The sequence below is a fragment of the Octopus sinensis genome, linkage group LG1 (genome assembly GCF_006345805.1).
Source record: "Octopus sinensis linkage group LG1, ASM634580v1, whole genome shotgun sequence".
Lineage (NCBI taxonomy): Eukaryota > Metazoa > Mollusca > Cephalopoda > Octopoda > Octopodidae > Octopus > Octopus sinensis.
Window position 1 is genome coordinate 52,179,607 of NC_042997.1, and position 25,809 is coordinate 52,205,415.

The 25,809-nt window shown below is 36.7% G+C and overlaps 1 protein-coding gene across 1 annotated transcript in view; it reads right to left on the minus strand.

Moving 5' to 3' along the window:
- Nucleotides 1-21,557: 21,557 nt before the first annotated feature.
- The window catches only part of LOC115216821 (39S ribosomal protein L18, mitochondrial), a 43,944-nt gene continuing 39,692 nt past the window's right edge, over nt 21,558-25,809 (minus strand). Inside the window, exons 5-6 of the mRNA XM_029786408.2 lie at nt 24,225-24,342; nt 21,558-21,766 (exon numbers count right to left, since the gene is read on the minus strand). Of these exons, the coding sequence (XP_029642268.1) occupies nt 21,620-21,766; nt 24,225-24,342 (265 nt within the window). The 3' untranslated portion in view covers nt 21,558-21,619. The remainder of the gene's footprint in view (nt 21,767-24,224; nt 24,343-25,809) is intronic.

Below are 25,809 nucleotides of genomic sequence, written 5' to 3' on the forward strand. Positions count from 1 at the left end.
ATGTATATACTTGTTTACAATTACTTTTATTTTTAATTTTATTCTCGACTTACTTCATCTATGCTTCTTAAATTCTAAAATGATTCTAGCCTGGGATTCTCGTTGGATGTAGATATTATGTTTGTAGCGAAATCTAGTGAACTTCCTCTCTCTATTATATATATATACATACGTACGAATCTAGCAGGTAACAGCTAACCTTTGGGCCCTGTTTTGGACTCCATTGTGTCTCCCACTTTGATTGGTTGGTATTGGCGGAATTTGTCTCTTATTCTATCGCGCGCCAATATGCAATCTAACCAATCGCAGCCTCCAGTCTGTTTTAAACTGCATTTGAGCCTACCGTTAGCTATAAAAACTCACCTCTTCCTAGCCTTGAGGTCTGTTGGTTCTAGACCTTCTAGGGTCTAACCACTGACCACATTACAGTGACCTCCATCTTCGTCGCCACCATCATGTCTCTCACCAACGTCGTCAACAACATCTACACAGCACCAACACACTGCACAGGTTCTAACATATCGCTGTTCGTGAGCTTCTCACCAAGGTTAAGAGCACACATACAAACCACGCAGATGCATGTAGATATATGAATAAATGTCCACCAACCACTTCCATTTATCACTCAGCTTGCATGTGGCCGACATTAAAGACATTTAAAGTCACCACCTTGATCCATGTATTTCTTTATATCGTGTTCCTGTCAAATTACAGCCTTCATTCACATTAGATGGAATACAACCTATTCATCGATATATCTATTTAACTTCATCAATACATAATGTTTCGTTTTTTTTTTTCCATATTAGTGCATTCATTACTAATATGTAACGAAAGAATATTTTGGTTGGCTGACAGAAGAACAAACTTCTGTGTGAAGTCCAAATACAGAAATACTGTGTTTGCAACGAACGATAGAAAAGAGATATTCGCACCAAGTGAATGTGTCACAGTAGCCGTAGAATTTCATAGCAAAGTGTGTGGTGGAAATTCTTGAAGTTGGCTTTAGCCGTGTCACGACCACCAATCAGTTACCAGATAAACGATCTATATATACCTCATGGTTTTCGAAAGAAAAGGCGCCAAAGACAAGATCGTTAATGCAATTTCAATTTGTTGTTTATCCAAAAATGGTCGTTTACAATGACTGCTATTCTAACTAGTTAAACATCTGTTGGTTCTATTGTTTTTTGTTCCCTTTTTTCTTTTTCGTTGATGAATTAGCTATTGTGGGGAAACAAGTTCGTCAGCTGGAGGAGGTGTCCTCCTGGGGCTACAAACTACAGTAGCATCCACCCTTAGGGGTTAGCCATATTTAAATGGCAAATATACGTCACTATATAATATAAAATCCGTTCTGTCTGTCTGTCTGTGTGTCTTCTGGGGTCTCGGGCATCCTCTATCCGATTGCGCTCAAATTTGATATGTAGATACCGACGGTATCAGGGCGTGTATAAGTCTTGAAAAAATTACAAAAATCGATTCCAGGTGCGAATGCGATCGATAGAGCCGTGGGAACGTGCATTTGTACGCGCAATACATCAGCTGTTGCGATCGATACTACGCGTACGCGAGAAAAATGCACGTGCAGTTTGCGCAAAAAATGCCGGCTGGCTTGAAATAATGCCACAAAATGCAGTATATTTAAGAGACCAAAAAAGTATATATATATATATTCATTTCTGTTCATAACCATCTCCACAAGTATAGGTGGTACAATTACCTCATTTCGAATATGCTCTTGTAATGATATCCCTGGCATGGATCTATCCATAGCCCTTTGCATCGTAGCCAATCGATGTTCTCTCTTCGTAGTGGCTCGCATCTCACTTGCATATAAGAGCGGATGTAGGATGGTGCTATCGAAGAGACTAACACGTAGGCTTTTGTCCATCTTTGCTTTAAGTACATCTTTTATTGGGCTAAATCCCTTCCCGTCCTGCCCTTATTCTCCTCGAGATTTCAGCAGCTGTATCTCGGCACATATTCACTGTGTTCCAAGTAAACAGTGTGTGCCCTTCAACCTCCCCGATTTCATCGGTTCCTACCTCTATTTGGCCCCGTGGCACGTTTTCGGACTGCATGTGTTTTGTTTTCGTTGAAGGTCTGTTGCTGAACTATAGGTGTCATGCTCTGTCAGCATGGTCTGCGGCTGACCTGTGGTTTCGGCGATGAGTATGATGTCATCTGCAAATAGAAAGTGTGTATGTTCACGCCACCTGTCCAGACAATGTCTCTAATGACCATTTCTATGTGTGGGTATGTGGGTATATGTGCATATCTACGATGAAATTATGACAATGCTGTGGTCACCAAGCAGTGTAAAATTTACAATGGAACTCGAGGCGATCCAGCGAAGCTACACAAGGAAGATCGATACATTGAGTTTGAAAGAATTAAGACTCTACTCTCTGGAGCGAAGGCAGGAAAGATACGCAGTAATACACATGTGAAAAACCCTAGAAAACCTTATGCTGAACTTTGGCATTGTCCCTTACAGGACGGGGCACTACTGCATGGTACCAAAGGTCCCAACATTGCCATCAGGATACAGGACCAGATACTGCAATAGCTTGGGTTTCAAAGGCTCAGCTCTTCAATGTCTTCCCACAAAGCCTGAGAGACTTGCATGGCATGGATGTTGGCTTTTTCAGAACAAAACCAGATCTCCTTCTGTCAAGAGTTCCGGATGAATCTAAAAACACAGATGAGAATAGCAACGTCAAAGTACCTCATCTACCAAATGTCACATATCAGAGAGTTGAAGTGAAGCAAAGTAAACGGCAGTGCCCCAGCATGGCCACAGTCCTTGGATTGAAACTTAGAGAATATATTAAAAAAGATTATATATATATATATTATATATATATATATATATATATATATATATGAATTAATAAATAATTTATATATATATACTAGCTTAAGGTGACCCGCTCTACGCGCGGGTAAGAGTGTGGCTGTTACTTTCTGTTGCTTCCATTCTGTTTTTTATCACCACATTCTCCCTCTTTGTTTCTCTCTCCTTTCTTTCTCACTTTTTCACTGTCTTACTCTTCCTTTCTCTCGAACTCTCCTTCGCCTTCTCTTACTCTCTATCTTTCTCTATCTATCTGTCTCCCATTTATAAACAACAAAAGATTTTGTGTAAGTTGAGAAAGAAAGTAGTTTGAAAGATCAATCATAAATATCAGGCAGTGACAACGGAAAGGTCTGCTTCGAAGCAGACAGCAAAACACTAACATTTAAAAGGGACAGACGAACTTGCGAGCTGAAAAAATAAAATATTGGAAACCAAAGTTTGAAGGGATAGAGTCTGGGTATAATAGAGTCACCGTGGCTGTTATTTCTTAACGACGGACAGCAACGTAGTGGCAGTTTAACGGCTGGCGTAAAATTTTGAACTTGATGTAAAAGAAAATTCCTAAACACCAAGTTTTGAAGTGATTCTTTCTCACGACAGTAGACTCACCATGGCAAGCATTCAAAACTTCATCATGGACGGCAACACATTGACGATTTAAAGGCTGGCGCCAATTTTTTAGCTTGATGTAACAGAGAATTCCTAAACACCCGCTCCTGTAAATTTTAATTCCCTTCCATCCCCATTTAGACCCCTTTTTTCATTTTGGTTAATATAACCCGATTTCATTCGGGTCTACTCGGGCCACATTTTATAAGATGAGGAATTTTGTCCTAGAGGTCACGCCTTTCATTTGAGGAAAAAAATAGTTGCCATGCAAACTTGCCAGCACTTTTAACATAGGTGTGCATATTTTCAGCTCAACCGACCACATAATGCACACATTATATATATACATATATATAAGTACATATATAAGCATTATATATATATATATATCCTTAAATCCTTAAAAATCCTTTAAAATGTTTTAGCCCGAAGGCCGCGGCCATGCTGGGGCACTACCGCTATATATATGTATATATATATAGATTAATCAGCCGAAATTGCTAAGATGATCTGGTTCTTGACTGATGACTGAGGGCTTCGAATGTCCCGTCCTGTGGTTCTTGTGTCGTCTCTGTGGTGTTTCATGTTCTTGTCCATGTCTGTAATTATTTTTACTGTTTACCTATATATATATATATATATATATATATATATATATATATATATATATATATATATATATATATATATATATACTAGCAGTATCGCCCGGCGTTGCTCGGGTTTGTTTCGACCCGCTGGAATTGGAATTTTTGAAAAGTAAAAATGTTGCATTATGTAGCTTGTTATTCTCTTCAAGTGAACATTTTCTGGTTGAAATACACCTAAAAGTGGCTACACACCAGTGAAAAAATCGTAAAAAATAGGGATTTTCATAGAAAAAAGCACCTTTTTGATGTAAATAATTTTTGGTTTTAACATGGTCCGATTTGAATTTTATCTTCTACGGAAGGAAGAGCAACCCTTCTATCGTACTCTCAATTTTGGTCAACTTGCGCCACAGGGTCTCGGAGAAGATAGTTTTAGTTGAAGGCTACCAAACCTGGCGCACACAGACTTCAGATTTATATAGAGAGAGATAACACACACACATTAATACACATACATACACACACACACACACACATGTATGGATGTATGGATGTATGGATGTATATATGTACATCTGTCCACTTCTTGCCATATTTTTATCCTTCACTTCCTACACACACACACACACACACACACACACACTCACACACACACACACACACAGACACTCACACACGCACACACACACGCACACACACACACACACACACACACCTTCTTAGCTTACAATTTCTTTCTTTCAACAATTGACAACTGAAGTACGCTCGCAAATTAATAGTACGAAAACTTAGCGACAGAAAGTAAATTAAAAACCAATTTACCTTTTCTGTTAAGTTATCATAGCAATTCGACCGTCTGATTTCCTTAAATCCGTCTCTTTTCTTCAACTGAACTTAGTTTCTATCGTTTCTTAAAGTCCTTTGTGAAATCTAGGAGTGTTTTTTTTTGTTCTTTCTCGAGAAAGTTTTGTTTCCTCGACACTAAAAAGTAACGGGAAGTAGACAACAGTCCCAGTACAATTGGTGTAATAGTGTAACTCATAATGTGAGCGGCTAGCATCTACTCACCATATGTCAGTGAATGGTTGATGTGTGTTTGCAAATATGTTCGAATGAGAAAGTGAATTGTGTTTGGCGCCTTTTTTTACTAATAACAAAACACACGTGTGTGTGTGTGCTTGAGTGTTTGTATGTAGTTGTTTGAAACGTTTGTGCTTGTCACTGTCATATATGTATATGTTTGCGTGTCTATGTGTGTAAAGAGAAAGTAGGAGAAAGTGTGGTAATAGAAGGAGTAAAGTATTTGAAGTGAGAAAGGGAAATCGTAAAATATTGAGTTTTCTCGAATTTTTGCTAAATTGGGGGTCAAATTGAAAGAAATTTATATGCCATGACCCAATGGAATGTACTCCGAAAACTCATAGGTAAATTCCAATTGAAGAAATTGTGTGAGGAGTAAATCGTTATGTATTTATTTGTTTCTGTTTCCTCTGTATTTTTTTTTGAGTAGTGGTTTAAGGTACACTTGCAAAGAGAAAGTAGGAGAAAGTGTGGTAATAGAAGGAGTGAAGCACTTGAAATGAGAGAGGCAAATCGTAAAATATGTAGTTTTCTCGAATTTTTGCTTAATTGGGGGTCAAATTGAAAAAAATTTATATGCCATGACCCAATCGAATCTAATTCGAAAAATCATAGGTAAATTCCAATTGAAGAAATTCTATATTTTACAATTGTATTAAAAAGAAACATAGTCACAGGCAGAGAAAATCTGCCTTTTATGATAAGATATATATATATATATATATATATATTATATATATATATATATACAGATATATACACTTTGTATGTATACATTATATATACATATTTATATATAGAACACACATAAATTAACCCAATAAATATCTGATTCATAATATTTGTTCTCATGATTGTGTGATTGTGGTGGCGATGATAGTTCTCCCTGTGAATGGAGACAGACGTAGAGAGAGAGAGAGAGAGTGTGACAGCGCTGGCGAAGGAGGCAGAGGAAAGATAGTAGAGGCTGTGAAACGACGTTATAGAAAGTGAAAGGAAGGGAGGAAAGAGAGAGAGATGGAGAAAGACAGGCAGATAAAAGAATAAGAGGAGACTTGTCAAAGTGTGCGTTTTTCGCCCTAGTAACAACACCTTTTCAGATAGGGATTTCTAACCTAGCCCACTCTCATCCTCACCTCATTTTACATGTCCCTGTAAATTCTGGAGTCAATCCAATGCCAAAACCAGACAAACTTTTCGCATTTCAGAATTATAATATAGAGATATATATACATATATGTTGTTGTTGTTGTTGTTATTTTTATTATTATTATTATTATTATTATTATTATTATTATTATATCGGAGTAAGCCGGTTATCCTGGGTTTCTTGCTCATAAGGGGTTTAACTTTACAGCGTATCTTCAGACCCCAAACACAGCTGACCTGAGACCATTAAAATATGGGAAGGGGAAGCCTCGTTTTTAAGGGTAAAACCCTAGGTTATCAACTCCCTTTGCTATTGTCCATCGTTCTCCGGCTGCGCTGCCATCTTACAGTCACCAAAACTCCACCGAAGGTAAACGATTGTCTCCCTTTGGCTTTGGCTATTGGTTTGCAGCTGTGGTGCCATCATACAGATTCCAAAAAACCAGCAGGAGTTTTCTAAGGTGCAGGCATGGTTCGAAAATCTCCATCCTGGAGTTCAGGATGCCCCATGGCACAAGAAAGTCTTTAAGGATCCTCGTGCATCTGGCAATGCATAACTTGCACCATGTCATCCCATTCATGTAGGGCCTGGCTTCTCAAGTATTTTCCATGTGATCAAGTATGGAATCTTCATTAGTGTACAGGGAAAACTTGGAAAAAATGTATTTATTGGCTAATCTGAGAGGAACACTTTTGACAAAATCATTAAGAAGTTTCTCATGGTGGATAAAATGTTTGTGCTTACAGTTCAAAGATACAATGACTTAAGAGTAAGGACAGTACAGGGAGCTGGTTAAATGTGAGGTAGCATCTAGAAAGATAGCTTTGTTTATGTTGCTTTTTATGGTAATGGTAATAAGTAATATGTATTTCTTGAAGAAAAGAGGTAGACTTTTATCTAATTCTGTCTGTCGTTTGAGAATTACTGATATTCAGAGGAAACAAAAAAGCAAAACTAAAATGCATAAATTCTCAATATGTTGGAACTTGGTTTTAATAGTGTGCAGTAAGATCACTCATTTTATCTGTATCATTAGTTGCTATTAGATTGAATAGAGTGTTTGGACACTTCTTGATTTTCATAAAATCATTCAAATTCATGGTAGTTTAACGTGCATATTGCATGTGTATTTTGAAGTTGGCAGTGTTGGAAACTGATTTTGAGAAACTAAGCATATTACTAAATAGAGGCTATTTGATCCTCAAATAGTAATCCTCTGTGTGTGTGTGTGTGCATGTGTATACAAGCATGGAAAAAGTGAGCATTAAAGGATCATGATGAAATATGTATGTATATATGTGTGTTTATTATATATATGTGTGTGTATATATATATATATCATCATCGTTTAACGTCCGCTTTCCATGCTAGCATGGGTTGGACAGTTCAACTGGGGTCTGGAAACCCAGGAGGCTGCACCAGGCCCAGTCTGATCTGGCAGTGTTTCTACAGCTGGATACCCTTCCTAATGCCAACCACTCCGTGAGTGTAGTGGGTGCTTTTTACGTGCCACCGGCATGGTGCCAGGTGAGGCTGGCAACGGCCAAGATTGGTTGGTGCTTTTTACATACATACATATATATATGTATGCATATACATATATATGTAATATATGTATGTATGTATGTGTGTGTGTATATATATATATATATATATAGATAGATAGATAGATAGATAGATAGATAGATAGATAGATAGATAGATAGATAGATAGATAGATAGATAGATAGATAGATAGATGTATATGTATGTATATATATATTTATTTAATAGAGTTGGAAAGAATCGTATTTGTTTCAGTAATTAGTCTTAATTTAGTACTATTTAAAGTTAAATATCATGTTGCTTTAATAGTTTTTTCATTTTGTTTTTGCTTCTCTTTTCTTCTTTGCATTATCTTCCTTATTCTACTATTCCTTTCTAAATTACCAGAGTAGTCAGTAATATAACAGAGACAGAGTATAAATAATTGCTCTCAGTATAGTAACAATGGAGCACTTGTTTGTTATCTCTTTTTACCAGTCTTATTATAGCTACTATTTGTGGTTATTATTCTCCAAACAACACGCCTTTTTCTTTGGCATTAGTATTCTTAAAATCGAATACTTGGCATAACATGTGGTATATTACTTCTTTAGCATTCCTACATATATATACATACATACATATATATATATATATATATATATATATATATATAATATTATATATATATATATATATATATATATATATTATAATATATATATATATATATATATATTATATATATATATATATTTATATACACACACACACACACACATATGTGTATATAGATATATGTATGTATGTGTGTATACATGTATCTGAATATAAGCAGCAAGCAGCCTAAGTAAGGTTAACATTTCAACTTCAAGTGATTACATATATATTTCACTTATGCTTTTACATCCAGATACCTTTTATACATTTAGCTAATCAGCTCTTAGGTTCTTAGCAGGCTGATAACAAATTATATTTTATTCTCTCTATAAATACAAAAGTATATTACACTTTTTCTAAGGAAACAAATACAATAAATGAACTTACTTCAATCAATGATAAAAACTAGATCATAGCTTTCATTTGTAGAGTCCACTGAAAGGGGGGAAAAAAGGGGTAAAAATGGTTTATTCTGATAATGTTCATTTCTTACAATAGCACCAAGTTAAAAAAATTATTGGGGAAGAGTAGAGAAAATTGAATTGACTTTATGTAAACCACTAACACTTATTTTCTTAAAATCTGGAGTTATAAAAATACAAGCTGACCGTGGTAGATTTTGAACCTAGAATACCAAAATATTTCAGGTTAAATACCAGAGGTATTTAACCTGAAAGTTCATTGCCTTTAGCCCAAATGATAACAACAAAAAGTATAATAAAAATATTTCACAAAATATCAGGTGATGTAAAACTTGATATACTACTAATTCAAGAACACAATTCAATAGATATAATAAATCACTGTGTCAAAATTTAAACATATGATACTAATAGGTTTAATGCTTTCATTGTTGAATATTTATCGAAATCTTTTATAAAGATTATTACTCTATGATATGGTTTAGAAATACATGAAACTTTTGTAATGCTGTGACTGTTGAAAAGTCTACCTAATGATTTTACAGACCAATTTAATTCCCCCCAGACTACTACTAATGCCTTTTAATCCATTACCAGAATACCTCAACATTGCTGAAGTATTCTGCAGAAGGATTAAAAGGGATCTTGACTTTATTGGCTCCAGTAATTGAGCCAATAAACACAACAAGCATTTTTGTATAATTGGTCTAAAATAATCATCATCATCATTTAACGTCCATCTTCCATGCTAGTGTGGGTGGGACAATTCCATAAGAGCCAGTCAGACCAAAGCCTGCACCAGATTTCTGTGGCTGTTTTGGCAGGATTTTTACAGCTGGATGCCTTTTGCCCCAACTTTCTCTCACTCTTTCTTCCTGTTTCTTGATTAACGCTGTGATGGACTGGCATCCTGTCCAGCCGGGGGAAACACATACGCCATAGAAACCGGGAAACTGGGCCCATGAGCCTGACTAGGCTTGAAAAGGGCGCATATAAATAAATAAAAAATACTGTTAAGTGGTTGACATTAAGAAGGGCATCCAATTGTAGAAACCATTCCGCAACCGATAGTTAGACTCTGTACAGCTCCCTGACAACCAGCTCCATGTGAAACCATCCAACCCAGCATAGAGAGCAAACGTTAAACAATGATGATTGGAAATTTTTTTTTATCTCACAACAATTGTTTCATAACTGAAAACATTCTTTATTCTTTTATTCTTTTCTTTTATTTGTTTCAGTCATTTGACTGTGGCCATGCTGGAGCACCACATTTTTTTAGTTGAACAAATTGACCCCTTGATTTATTCTTTGTAAGCCTAGTACTTATTCTATTGGTCTCTTTTGCCAAACCACTAAGTTATGGGGAAGTAAACACACCAACATTGGTTCTCAAGCGATGGTGGGGGGACAAACACAGACACACAAACAGATACACGCACACACACACATATATATACGATGGGCTTCTTTCAGTTTCTGTCTACCAAATCCACTCACAAGGTTTTGGTCGGCCCAAGGCTATAGTAAAAGACACTTGCCCAAGGTGCAGCACAGTGGGACTGAACCTAGAAACATGTGGTTGGTAAACAAGCCACTCCTACACCTACGCAAAGATAATTTATTTTATATTTTATAAGTAAATTACTTATATGTCTGTATTAATATAAACAATTTTTTAAACCAATACGGATATTAAACCTGCTCATCGGGTGAGAGAAAAGAATCCATGTTACACTCTTTATTATTTTCTCTTTTATTGTATTATATATTCTATATGTTTTGTAGAACGATACATTAAGGAGCTTTTTTATAAGTACCACTGGATTAGTTGAATAAATATATTATAAATTAAATAGATATATATATATACTTATAAATATATATGTGCATATATGTGTGTGTGCATTTGTGTATAGAGTGTTAGGTGTGGTGTACAGATATTGAATATTGAGAAGAAAGGTCGCCAGATTTTTGGAAAAAATTTTATTTATTTATTCATTATTATTATTATTAGCGCTTTCGTTCATTTCCCAAACTTGTCAAAATGCTTTTTATGTGACCCTGGCACCTGAAAGAACAAGTCTGCATGTGTGGAAGACAGTGGTTTTACTTAACTTGACGTGTCTTATCAAGTACAGCAAATCTCCACATCTCAAATTCCATTTGACAAGTCCGAGAAACAAATGAAAGCACATATAATAATGAATAAGTAAAAAGATTTTTTCCAAAATTCTAGCAACTTTTTTTCTCAATATATATATATATATACATATATAAGGGAAATCGAAGTCGAAATCAAACTCGGTGACTGGCATCCATTGCTAGTGGAGCGCTAAGAATACCATATGAGTGAGATCGTTGCCTGAGCAACAAACTGGCCTTCGTGCTGGTGGCACATTAAGCACACCATTCGAACATGATCGTTACCGTGTTGCCTAACTAGCACTTGTGCTGGTGGCACGCGAAACATTCGAGCAAGGACATCGCCAGTGCTGCTGGACTGGCTCCTGTGCAGGTGGCACATAAAAAGCATCGTTTGGACGTGGCCATTGCCAGTACCGCCTGACTGGCCCTCGTGCCGGTGGCATGTGAAAGCACCCACTACACTCTCAGAGTGGTTGGCGCTAGGAAGAACATCCAGCTGTAGAAACTGCCAGATCAGATTGGAGTCTGGTTTGCCAGACCTCAGTCAAATCATCCAACCCATGCTAGCATGGAAAGTGGACGTTAAATGATGATGATGATGATGATGATGATATATGTATGTATGTATATATATATATATGTATGTATGTATGTATGTATGGATGAATGTATATATATATATATACATACATACATACATACATACATACATATATATATGTATATATATATATATATATATGTATGTATGTATATATATATATGTACGTATGTATATATATATATATATATATATATATATATATATATATATATATATATATATATATATATATATATATACACACACATATATGAACATGCAATATATCAAGATTCACTTAAATAAGTACTCAAAGGTAGGCACTGGGTTAGGTTAGAATAAAATGCATACACAGTAATTATAAGTAATTATAGACAAATACAAGCATCAGTACAGAAGTTCTGGTAGAAATATATTCAAGTTATGTATGTAATTAATTGAACCCAACAAAGTAAATCATCAGCTCTTGAGCTATTCAGAAACTCATTTTATTAAATATACAGTCTATTATATACTTCAGAACATGAGTAGGGCAGGTTACAAGATAGGTGAATTATAAATAAATAAGTAACAAATGATGAAAGTGTGTCAATTCATTATAACCGTTTCTCATTATAACTGTTTCTCAGATGATTACATGAGTTTTACAATCAAGGACATTTAAAGGATTTTTAAATCCACAACACATACATATTTTGTGATTCCACAATCAATGCTAACCAAAGATTCTATGGCAAGTGTCAATCATGGAATTACCAAATATGTTTTTTCATTGCAGAGATGCTCAAAATATCTGGTAGTGTCGGCTATAGCCTAGTCACCCGTTTAGTTAATCAGGTGATACATGAAGGAGTCATACCCAATGACTGGTGTAGCAGCATAATAGTCAACTGCTACAAAGGTAAAGGTGACGCCCTAGATACAAATAATTACAGAGGTATCAAGCTGTTGGATCAGGTAATGAAGGTTATGGAGAGGGTCATAGCCCAACTAATTAGAGAGAGAGTTAGTTTAGATGAGATGCAGTTTGGGTTCGTGCCAGAGAAAAGTACCACTGATGCTATATTCCTGGTAAGGCAGCTACAGGAGAAATACCTAGCCAAAGATAAGCCCCTGTACCTGGCTTTTGTTGACATGGAGAAAGCCTTCAACAGGGTCCCCCGATCCCTTATCAGGTGGTCAATGAGGAAACTAGGGATAGATGAATGGTTAGTGAGAGCTGTGCGAGCCATGTACAGGGACGCTGCTAGTAAGGTGAGGGTTGGCAACGAGTACAGTGAAGAATTCCGGGTAGAGGTAGGGGTCCACCAAGGCTCAGTCCTCAGCCCCCTCCTATTTATCATAGTCCTCCAGGCAATAACGGAGGAATTCAAGACAGGATGCCCCTGGGAACTCCTCTATGCTGATGACCTTGCTCTAATTGCTGAGTCACTATCAGAACTGGAGGAGAAGTTTCAGGTGTGGAAGCAAGGATTAGAATCGAAGGGCCTTAGAGTCAACCTAGCTAAAACCAAAGTCTTAATAAGTAGGAAGGCAGGCAAACCACAAATCCCTTCAGATAGTTGGCCCTGCTCGATCTGTAGAAAGGGCGTAGGTAGAAACTCTATAAGATGTACCCAGTGTAAGCTATGGACACATAAGAGGTGCAGCAATATCAAAGGAAGGCTAACTGGGAGGATAGTTTTTGTATGTGGCAGATGCTCAGGAGCAATAAACACTGAAAATGCACAGAGAACAACTTATGCCACATTCCAGGGAGAAAAACTAGAAGTAGTTGATAGCTTCCATTACCAAGGTGGCCAAGTCAGTAGCAGGGGAGGGTGCACTGAAAGTGTAGCTGCTAGAATAAGAATAGCCTGGGCAAAGTTCAGAGAGCTCTTACCTCTGCTGGTGACAAAGGGCCTCTCGCTCAGAGTAAAAGGTAGACTGTATGATGCATGTGTACTAACAGCCATGCTAAATGGCAGTGAAACATAGGCCATGACTGCTGAGGACATGCGTAAGCTCACAAGGAATGAAGCCACTATGCTCTGATGGATGTGTAATGTCAGTGGGCATACTCAACAGAGTGTAAGTACTTTGAGAGAAAAGTTGGACCTAAGAAGCATCAAATGTGGTGTGCAAGATAGATGACTGTGCTGGTATGGTCATGTGGCAAGAATGGATGTGGATAGCTGTGTGAAAAAGTGCCACACCCTAGCGGTTGAGGGAATCTGTGGAAAGTTTGAGATATACTCTAGGAATTTCTCAAATAAATCACAATTTTTGGATCTCCCATACCATATAAACTTGCAGAGATATGAGTCAACCATAGAACAGTGAGTTCCACAGCATTGTTATTTCCATGTTTTTCACCAGCCCATGTGCTTTTTTCTACTTGTTGCATGTTCATGTCATCTTCTGAGTTAATAAAGTCAATGCTGAAGTTCACTGTTCTGTGTCAAAAATTATAACCATCAATTTCATGAATGTGAGAGAGGCCCTCCACATGTCACTTAAAATTGTGGTTCCAAGAAGGACCAACTGATGTATGCCTTCCTTGAGTGTGTCGCAATTCCAGCATGCATTGCATAAAGAAAAACATGTCTGGTCTTGCTACACACTCCTCCAAAAACCCACTGCTCAGGTAGCAAGTACCCGTCCTCTAACAGGCTGAGTAACAATAGAGTTTCTTTGTTGTTGAACAAGGCTGATCACAAACAACAACTGAATCATTATAACTAACTTTTGAGTTAATTAAATTATTGTAACTAACTTCTGAGTTAAATTTTTCTAGAATCTTTTAACAATACATTCTCTGTTGAAAACCAGTGATTTATTTATTGTACAGGCTTTACAAGATTGAATTTTCTATAAATTTTCTCACATCAATAATAATTATATTTTGTATTTCATTTGATGTTTTTTTGTATGGTAGTTACCATACTTCTCAAGAGATATTTTTATTTTCCAATTGAAACACTTTCAAGGGGTCAATTTATACAATCTTCCCATGGAACAGTTTTTGTGACATGATAATACTATTGTGAAAAGTAAGATTACTTAGAAACTTATTTCTACAAAAGAGTTTTTTTTTCTTTCTCTTTGTTTCTCTCCTGTTATGATGGTGTTTATTAAGTTTTACTTGATTTAAAGGTTACAGCATGTCTAATATAAATAAAAATAAAGCAAATTCAATTTCAGTTTATTTAACTAGTTTCTCTGTTGGCTGATGAAATGTCATTAAAACAAGCCTTATGACAGGGAGAAGGATCTTTAAATAAAAACTAACACCAGCAAGATATTTTTTGAGATTTGTTTCAATTTGGCATGTCTAATCCAGAATAAGAGCATTAAATAACAACAAAAACTGAGAACAATCAATTCTAAATTCTAAATGCACTTGTCATTTGAACAAGTGTTACAGAACACTAGACTTTATATTTAAGTGCAATAAATTAAATCCCATCATAAATATGTGTTTTAGTTTTGTCACCTAATAGCTATAACTAATGCTCCACTTTTTAAGTGACATCCTCATAAAATATGAACCCAATTTAAAGATGTTTGTAATTTCAGGATACACATTCCGTTATAATTACAGAGTATACACCCATTGGATTATTGGGTGTTCTCTAGCAAAAATAGTATCAGAGACCAGCTGTATGACTCAGGTCTCCTAAATAAAGATTTAATTCTTATCTGAGTAAACATCCACAAAGGCAATATTCTCCCATAGGATTTATAAATATAAAAGACAGGATATATTTTAATGTTTACTAGATGAATATATTTTCTTCTTTTTTTTTTTTTCAGTTTTGTTAAACATTTTATAAATGACTAATGCAATCATCTTACAATTTGCAATAATTCAGAGATACCCCTTCATTATGAATTAACTTCCATCATAATATGACCAATTTTTTATTAGAATTAATGATGCTATTTTATCAACTACATGAGATAATTTTTAAATGTTAATTTGACTCAGAGTTTATAAAGTAACCTTATACAGTACAGAGGTTAGAGAATCATTAAAAATTTTAGAGAACTGTTATCTCTTGTTCAGAAATACTGAAAGTCAGACTATTTTAGGAACATGTTACAAGTATAGCTTTATACACAAAGTGTACCAGCATGTTTTCATCTCTTCTAAATAGTACTGTAAGTAAAAAAAAAAAATGGAGAACTACCAGTTCTATCACGAGTATAGATGCCCTGTGGTCTTCCTATACCAAATAAAACATCATAAGAATTGTTATCAGCTAATGATTACTATATAAGTAAGGGTATGGTGGGTCTAAATTATTAAGATTGTCTTAACCCTTTAAAATTTAAACCGACCATATCCAGCCAAAATATTCCACTTGTTTTATGTTCAACTGGCCATATCTGGCCCTTACACCAATCTTACAATATCATTCTAAAAATTAACAGTTACCTCATCAAAATCTCAAAGCTACAAGATAATGTATGATTAATTCAAAATTATACTTTTGACAGAATAATTTGAGTGCTAAAAGGTTAAAGCACCCCGCCTATATTATCTTCAATAAGATGAGTGCTTAATTATTACTGTAAACAAAATATTCTACCAATATCATTCACAGGATGTAAGCCAGTTAGGAAGTCTGCATGGCAACAGCCAAAATTCCATCAAACCGCACCCTATTCACGTCTGCCAGTTTTAAGTTAGGGCCTGAGTGGAAATTTACTTAAGATACGGTTATTTGTGTGTATGTATTTTGTGTATATGTGTTTATGTATGTCAGATTGCTTCTTAGCATTAGAGGTAACATGCAACCTACTGCATGGTCTGGTCAGTAGCAACTAAACTGGTAACCCCACCAAACTTGCTTGGTAAAGATACTGATTTTGGATACCCTGCAGGTTGAAAAACACAGGACAGATGAATTCAGAAGAGGCAATTATCATCCAGTAATATGTGTTATGCATGTTAAGTGTGTGTGTGGTTAGTGGCATCTTCACATTTCATTCAAATTGAGCCATGGAAGAAATAAATAACCTTTATCTCCACAGCTTCAAAAGTTTAGGCAGCTGGTCAACTGTAAGTGAAAACATATTATCATGCTGGGTTAGAAGTCATAATGTAGGGTAAACATCTGAAATGATATTTTATAGTCTTGATACACATCAAGTAAGAACAGTTAAATCTGGAGATCCACTCAGTCATTCTGGTAATCTTCTACATTGTTATACAAGCTCAATTACATAGATGTATCTTGTTGCTGGCATCCTGTGTAAGAACAACAGAGTGTGTAATGTGTATGCAACTCTTTCTCAATGTCAAAAAAATCTTAAGTTTGTCTAGCATCTGCCTTAGCCATGAATTTTAACAGGCACTCTGTCATATATGCCTGTGTCCACTTTTATCTTTGTAAATTTCCTATAGAATTCAAAGCCAGCACTGCAAGTTAGAATGTTTCATATATGAATACATCTATGTAAAAAATGCAATCAAAGATAGAAAAAATAAGTGATGAGTGTATATACATATTTCAAGATCTATTGCTCTTTCATCAGCACTACATCAACTTAAACGCCCACTATGTTTAGTGGTATAATACAAGCAATGTGATCATGGATAGTTGATGGTTTGAAAGTGGTGTAAATGAAAGAGCAATAACTCTTGAAATATATATATTCACTTGTTACCTATTTTTTCTATCTTTAGGAAATCTATAGGGTTAAACTTAAAAGTTAATACACTTCACTGCTAACATAAGGCATGACATATATTGACTTGTAAACCTTTAATATACTTGGTAATACATTATGGTAGCAAAACGAAATTCTGTGTCCTTGCCAGCAATTAATATGTGTCTGTATTTGTTCCATGCCAAACCTACCTTACTATCTCTCACTTTATATCCTCCCCAACACCTTTCACTTTGTATCTTCCCTCCATGACTCCCAACTTGTCATCCCAGCCTCTCCATCATTGGTGCAGACTGTATCTTCATCATCTACTTCACCGACTCCTTTATTCTTCACTTAGTCTCACATATAAGAGGCTGCACTAAGCCATGCTCACCCCACCCAATACACTTTACCTTGTTCTCCTACCAACTTGCACGCTCTCTTTCAGGTCACCTCTATTACCACCCAACACCTAGTCTTGCCTTTACCTCAGTAACCACCCTTACAACTCTGGAGTACCCTTCACCTTCTTTTTCTCTCACTGCATTCATCCACTGCCTTCTCTACCCCTTTCTCTCCTCAGCAGCCACTCCCCCCTTCCCTATCTGGAATGCTTTCTCTGAATTCACATTCTGCTCCTCCCCCTGCTTCTATGGTACCTTGCAACTTCCCTTTCCTCATTGTTTCCACTGCACTCACCCACAGCCCTGCTCTAATTTTCTCCATCTTCAACCTGCAGTTTCTCTAATTCTTCAACAGCCTCCACCACCTTGCTCTACACCTCACCCACTCTGCTATACAATCCACCTCACCACATTTTCACTCTTTTCCTCCATCATTGGTTCAATGTCCAGTTTCATACTTGCATTGGTCAACAAGACAGATTTCATACAGCCACATGCCCTTCCTATCAGCAACCCTTACTTGTTTTCAAGCAAAGTAATTTTTTGCCCTTGGCCAGATACATTTCCACAGAAAACTGGAAATGACCCAATTAGTATGATGGCAATACTCATTTACAAACATCTTCTGATATCAAACCAAGGGGACACAAACAGTCACACACACATGCACATACGATGGACTCCTTTCAGTTCCCATCTACCAAATCCACTCACAAGGCTTTGGTTGACCCAGGGTCATAGTAGAAGACACTTGCCCAAAATACTGTGCAGTGGGCCTTCAAACTAAGTGTTTGGGAAGTAAACTGCTTAACCATACAGCCATGCCTTCTTTTCTCGCTAACCCCTAACACTAATTCTTTCTTTTTCTCATGTTTCCAGTTCCCACCCCACCCCACTGAATAGTGTCTGGCTGTTACTCTCTCCACTATAAATCTGCTCTTCACATCTTACTTTGCTCTTCCCAATTAATCCTCCTAGAATAATCACACCCTCTCTTATTTATATTCAGTTATAAGTTCTACTTTGAGTCCTTAGTTTTGCAAGTTGAAAGGTAACTTCAGTAGTACTGGTGCCATGAAAAAATATCCAGTACACTCTGTAAAGTTGTTGGCACAAGAAGGGCATCCAGCCATAGAAACTATTCCAAAACACACCATGGGACATAATGCAGACTCACAAAATCCAGTGAACTAAAGATGAATGTTAGATAATGATGATAATGTTTTGTGTATATATACACACACAGATGAGGAATGTCCCAAAAGTAATGCAGAAGTAAATATAACTTGTTTAAGTGACATAAGTTGTTCAAATCACACATGTTAGTAGAGTGACGTTTCTTCATGTTTTACTTCACACAAAGAAAATAATTGCAGCATGGAAGGTGTTTGTAAGCCATTTAAGAAACACACAAAAGCCGTTCGATTCACTTCAACATTTAAGTTTAATTTGTCAAAATATTTTCGTCGCTAAAATCCACGACCTGTTCACGACGAAAATATTTTGACAAATTAAACTTAAATGTTGAAGTGAATCGATCGGCTTTTGTATGTTTCTTAAATGGCTTACAAACACCTTCCACGCTGCAATTGTTTTTGTTCCAGCACACGATCTCAGATCAAATCACTTGCTATGCGAGTACATCTCCGTAAAAGAAAATAATATTGTATAATAAAATTTTTATTTATCTATTTTTGTTTTTGGTCTGTGTTATTTCCTATATGCATCTATCTAGAAATCAAAGGAAATGACAGCTATTCCCTGCAAACTTTGCTTTTGTGATCTGGACATCAATGTTTTGAAACTGACCTATTTTCCATTACATTTCAGAGAGATTTAGCACTGATTTGCTGAAGAATAAATATCATGATAGCAAATATTTTGTTTAATATCATAGATTTGCTTGTCAATTGCTTGACCATGTCACTTAGTAGCTGACAATAAGTGCATCTCTGATAATGAGCAGGAGTAGTGGGTGAACGTCATAGCCATGTGTAGAGAGGGATTCTTTGGGGATTGAATAAATGTAACAAAAGCAAAGTTTAAAGGAAATATTAACCATTTTTCATACTTTCTAAGGGTAAGCAAATAGGAAATAACAGTTGCTACCCGAGGACAAAAATCATGTTACACAGTGTAATGGGTTCCATACAAAAGCAATTTGCTATCCTTGAGTTATTGTCAAAAGAGAGGTTCCACATCCACTGAAGGCTACAGGTTGTTTACAGTGATGATACCACAAGAGCAATGTACACAGATGGATGAGGAATTTTAAAAAAAGAAAAACCAGACAGACCATGTAGTTGGAGGCTATGAACTGTGACCACTAACAAGAATCATCAGTAAGTGGATGAACTGATTCATGCATACAGATGAGTCACAATCCATGAGCTTGCTTTACAACTGGACTGTGGTCACAATGAATTATAGAAGATATTTGAAGACCTTGGTTATAGGAAAGAGTGTGAAAAAAGTGGGTACCTTGAGACGTGATTTGAAGGAGAGAAGAATAGGAGTCGTCTCTGATCTGCTGAAAATGTTTGAAGCCAATGAAGACCCATTTTTTTTTTCCTGAACCAGTGACAGGGAATGAAACATGACCACATTTTATGGTCCCAAACAAAGTCTCAGTTCATGAAATAGTATCAAACCTCTTCTCCAAGGCCTAAGAAGTTCAAGAGCCAGTGACCGACACAGAAAGTTATGGTGACTGTTTATTGGGATAACAAAGGAGTCATTCTCCTTCATTCTCTGGAATGTGGTTGAATTATGAAAAGCAAGTAGTATGTTGAAACACTCAAAATGTTTAGAGAAATCATTAGGAGGGAGAGACCAAACAAGAATCTGAAAACAAATCCACATTCACTTTGTCAATGTATGACCACAAGCATCTTCAGTACCTAATCAGACAATTGGCAAACTGGGTTGGTCAGTAGTCCTTCATCCACCATATAACCCCCTGATCTGGTATGCTCTGACTTGCACCAGTTTGGTTCAATGAAAGACAATATTCAGAAACAATGACTTGATAACAGAGATGAGGAGAAAGTAGGTGTAAAGAAGGGGGTACAACGGCACACTTGAAAAACAGGAAGAGTTAGTAATGATGATGTGGAATGGTGGAGTAACTCTTCCTGTTTTTCAAGTGTGCTGTTGTAACCCCTTCTTCACACCTACATGGGTTGGTTCAACAGGAGCTGCCTGGCCTGAGGTCTGCATCTAGCTCCACTGTCTGCTTTGACATGGTTTCTATGGGTGGTGCCCACCACTTTACATAGTGTACTAAGTGCATTTTACATAGCACCAGTGGGGTCATCAAGTAACTTGCAAGACACCCTCAACTAAGCAACAGGGAGGGTAGTAATATTGATGGTGATGGCTTTGAGCAAGGTGATGAGAGATTAACCATTTAGCATTCACATTCTTCAGTCAAATGTAATGCTTATTCCTTCATATTGTTTTGAATTAATCATGCATTATTTTGTAGGTAGGAGATTTTGATGATGTAATTATTTATTTTTAGAATAACATTGTAGGATAAGTGTGAGAAGCCAGATCTGACCAGTCTGAACATAAAACAGATAGAACAGTTTGGTTGGATAAGGCCAGTTTGAATTCTAAAAGGTTAGACAATGACAGTAGGACAAAAACAGATGTCTTACAGTAGAAGAGATAGAAGGTTAACCCCAGTTGGAAAAGAGAGAGAGGAGAGAGAAAGAGAAAATGATGGCAAAAGATATACACATGTGCACCTTGAATGACCTGTGTCATTTAATAGTTATACCCATTTTCACATTAATTTCAGATCAAAACTCATATATGCTTATTAGATTTTAAAATGTTGTTGTAAGTAATATAAATATAATGAAAAATATCAAAGAAAATTTTAACAAAAAGCAATTTTATTAAATGACTTAATCACAATAATTTAATAAAAAATAATAGATTAATGCTGGATGTCATCACTCCATTTATTATCTTCAATACGATGGTAGCTATCATAGTCAATGCCAGGAATTATGGGGAAGATTTTCTCAGTAGGTTCTTTAAGTATCAGGTTATTTTGTTGTACTGCTGTTAAAAAGGCTTGAAGCTGAAGAAGAAAACAATACATTTTAATCTGGTGCTTGACTCACTGAGTCATCAAGCTGTAAAGTTTTACAAACTGAGACAATTCAGACAAAAATTTCCATGAGAAAATACATTCATTTTTATACATTTATGCATGTTCTTTTTTTAATTACACACAAACTATAAGGAGGTAGAAAATGTAAAAGATATCACCTTCCGAAAAGAAAGAAAGAAAAGAAATGAATGAATGAATGAAAGGAAGAGGGGGAAGGGGAGAGAGTGAGTGTGTGTGTGTATTTTTATAAATAAAGACGTGGCTGTATGGTAAGAAGTTTGCTTCCCAACCACATGGTTTCAGGTTGAGTTCCACTGCATGGCACCTTCAATTCCAACCCTGGGATGACCAAAGCCTTGTGGGTGGATTTGGTAGATAGAAACTGAAAAAAAGACTAATATATATATATATATATATATATATATGTGTGTGTGTGTGTGTGTTTGAGCATGTTTGTGCATGTTACTATCTCCTTGTCTTGACATCATGTAATAATTGTAAATAAGTGTCACCATCATGCAGTGTCCTTTGTTTCCAATATTCTGTGAAAACATGTCCAGTGATGAGAAAATATTACCTTACTTGGGAACAGATGAGCATTAGTAACAGGAAGGGCATCTGACCATAGAAAAATCTGCTTCAATAAATTTCAATGCAGCTCATGCGAGTATGGAAAAGTAGATGCTAAAATGATGATAATGGGTGGGCAGGTAGATAGATAGATAGATAGAAATAAGTGCAGGATGGCAGGACCATAGTAAAAGACATTTAGCAAGGTGCCATGCAGCAAGACTGAGCCCAAAACCATATGCTTAGGAAGAGTGTGTGTGTGTGTGTGTAAAGGTAATTATTTGGACTTTGGGTATATGCTGATTAGACCACTTCCATCTTATGCCAGTGTAGCCAACACACTACTGGCAACAACAACATGCCAGTCGATTCTCAGTATATGTAGTAGCATATCTTATTTACATTAGATACCTGACAAGACACAGCCTGCAATAATGGCTGCAACACAACTAGATGTACTATATTCCACCCACAAGGGACAGATGCAAGATGAGTTAAAACGACTGTTGTGCTGAATAAAGATTCTTGCTAAATCCATTTTCTGTTTCCCTCATTCATTATATGTGTGTATATGTTTGCTTCTGCATATCTTCACACTGATCCTGTATGGGCAGTAGCCCAATGCACAACGATGTAGATCAAAGTACCTACTTGCAGAGTTAAGGTTAGCTTCAGAAAGGGCATCCAGCCACAGAATACTGCCGCAAGAAGTTTCAGCTAACTTATAACAGTATGGAAAAGTGGACATACAAACAATGACTGAATCATGTATACAAATGGTGTTTATTTTGAAGTGTTTTCCATTCATTAGTAGGCTCATTTGATTTGCAATCACAGGAAGAATGTGTGCAGCTACATGTATGTATAGTTATCCCACATGTGTTCTCTAGAAGTCAGTTAGAAATACATTGAATTATAGCTGAGATAGATCTCCACGATTCACAATCTCTGGTACTACTCAAGTGCAGTCTAGATTTTAAAAGTCTTTTACATTCATTTCTAAATGCCATATAAAAATCATCATCATCATCATCATCATCGTTTAACGTCCGTTCTCCATGCTAGCATGGGTTGGACGGTTTGACCGGGGATCCGGGAAGCCAGAAGGCTGCACCAGGCTCCAGTCTGATCTGGCAGTGTTTCTACAGCTGGATGCCCTTCCTAACGCCAACCACTCCATGAGTGTAGTGGGTGCTTTTTACGTGTCACCTGCACAGGTGCCAGGCGAGGCTGGCAATGGCCACGATTGGATTGGTACATTTTACATGCCACCAGCACGAAGATCACTTAAATGCAAACATTTGCTTAAAATCGAAATTGAACTAAATTCGATGGCTGGCACCCATGCCAGTGGAGAGCTAACAGCTCCATCCGAGCAGGATCACTGCCAGAGCAGCTGTCTGGCTTCCGTGCCAGTGGCACGTAAAAAGCACCACTTGAGCGTGATCATTGCCAGTGCTGCTGGACTGACTCCTGTGCAGGTGGCATGTAAAAGACACCATTTTGAGCATGGCCTTTGTCAGTACCGCCAAACTGGCCCTCGTGCCGGTGGTACGTAAAAGCACCCACTACACTCTCAGAGTGGTTGGCATTAGGAAGGGCATCCAGCTGTAGAAACTCTGCCAGATCAGATTGGAGCATGGCGCAGTCATCTGGTTCGCCAGTCCTCAGTCAAATCGTCCAACCCATGCTAGCATGGAAAGCAGACATTAAATGATGATGATGATGATGACGATGATCAACACACAAACCATGAATCTACAGTGTTTTAGACCAGATCACATTAATCTGATAGACTTTTAATATTATACACTGTCAATGAATCTAAGACAAGAAACTAATAAAACAACTGTACCTTTTTGGAATTTTTCTCATGTAGCATGTCATCATAAAAGACATGTGTAATTCCAGCTTCAAGACATCTCAGAGCTAAAATAGTTCCAATACATTTTGCAGCTGTGATGTCACGGCAACTATAAAATAATATTAATTTTGTTTGTCAATATATCTAAGTTTCATTCATGTATATGCTTGCCTAAGAGCATTTATCCATTTATTATTGTCAGTAGTGAATGATAGGAAGATTACAATATGGTAAGGTTTAAGAATAATAAGATAGACTATAATATTAATCCTTAATTAAAAGAAAGATAGAAACCATTTCATATAATGTGGTATTCTTCTCAAAAATGCTCTCCTTACCACTACTTACATGATCCACCCCATCATCTTTTCAACTCTCTTCCTCTCCCTCTCCACCCTGCTATTAATTCCTTTTCACTCCTTTGTTCCATGCCATACTTCTCAATTCTCTTCTCTTGTATACCTTTCCTAATCCATGGGCATAAGACCATTACCCACTCTTTCTTCTGCTTTTACTCATAGGAGCTACACAGGTGTTATATCGCACGTTCGGATGGCATGCCTTTGCCAATAACGTACCTCTACTCAACTACTGAACTCTCACTTCTGAGGACTCGACTCAACAAAACTCAACATCTAGTCTACCGACGGCTCCGGCTTGCTTTACATGACGCTTCTCGTCTAGCTATCACATCCACTATTTATATATATTGGACTAGAATAATTATCGTCTGAGAGCATTCACCCAACACCTCCCCCTTTTGAGAGAGATTTTTTTTCTAAACCCAAATTTATCAATTTTATTTCTTTGGTGAGAAACTGGCATTCTCTTAGTGTTAATTTCCATCACTTCTGTAGGTTTTCGAATCATACCATATATCCATTGGTTTCTCTTGCCTCTCTTGATTTTTGGTATATCTTTTTTTTAAAAAAATGTTGTTCTTCTTTCCGAATTTTCTATTTTCTGTTCATATAGGTTCAGCAACAATTTATCAAAAATAGAATGAATTTTTCTGGAAAACATCAAATCTGCAGGTGACCTACCTGACTCTGCATTTGGATTCAGTGTTATTATATAGACCAGCAAAAACTTTGTCATCTTTGTATCTTCAAAGGTTTCCCATCTGCTCTTTCTTAAAGCTCTCTTGAATGTGTCGACGAATCTTTCCACTAACCCATTTGACCTTGGATGGTATGGCGGAGTTAACACATGCTTCATTTGAACCGACTTACAGAATCTTTTGAACTCCTTCGCCGTGAATTGTGTACCATTATCTGATACGATCGTATCTGGCACCCCATAACGAGCAAATAATTCTTCCAAGAAGTCAATCGTTACACTTGTGGTTGGCCTTGAATATTTACACACTTCAGGCCATTTGGAATAGCTATCCACCACGGTGATATAATGAGAGCCATTTATTGGTACTGCGAAATCCACATGCAGTCTAGACCATGCCGAATCCATTTTTGGCCACGGTTGAATCTGCACTGGGGCGCCTTTGCTGCCATAGCACATCTCCTACACTATTTTACCAGTCTCTCAATTTGCTTGTTCATATTCGGCCAATAAACTT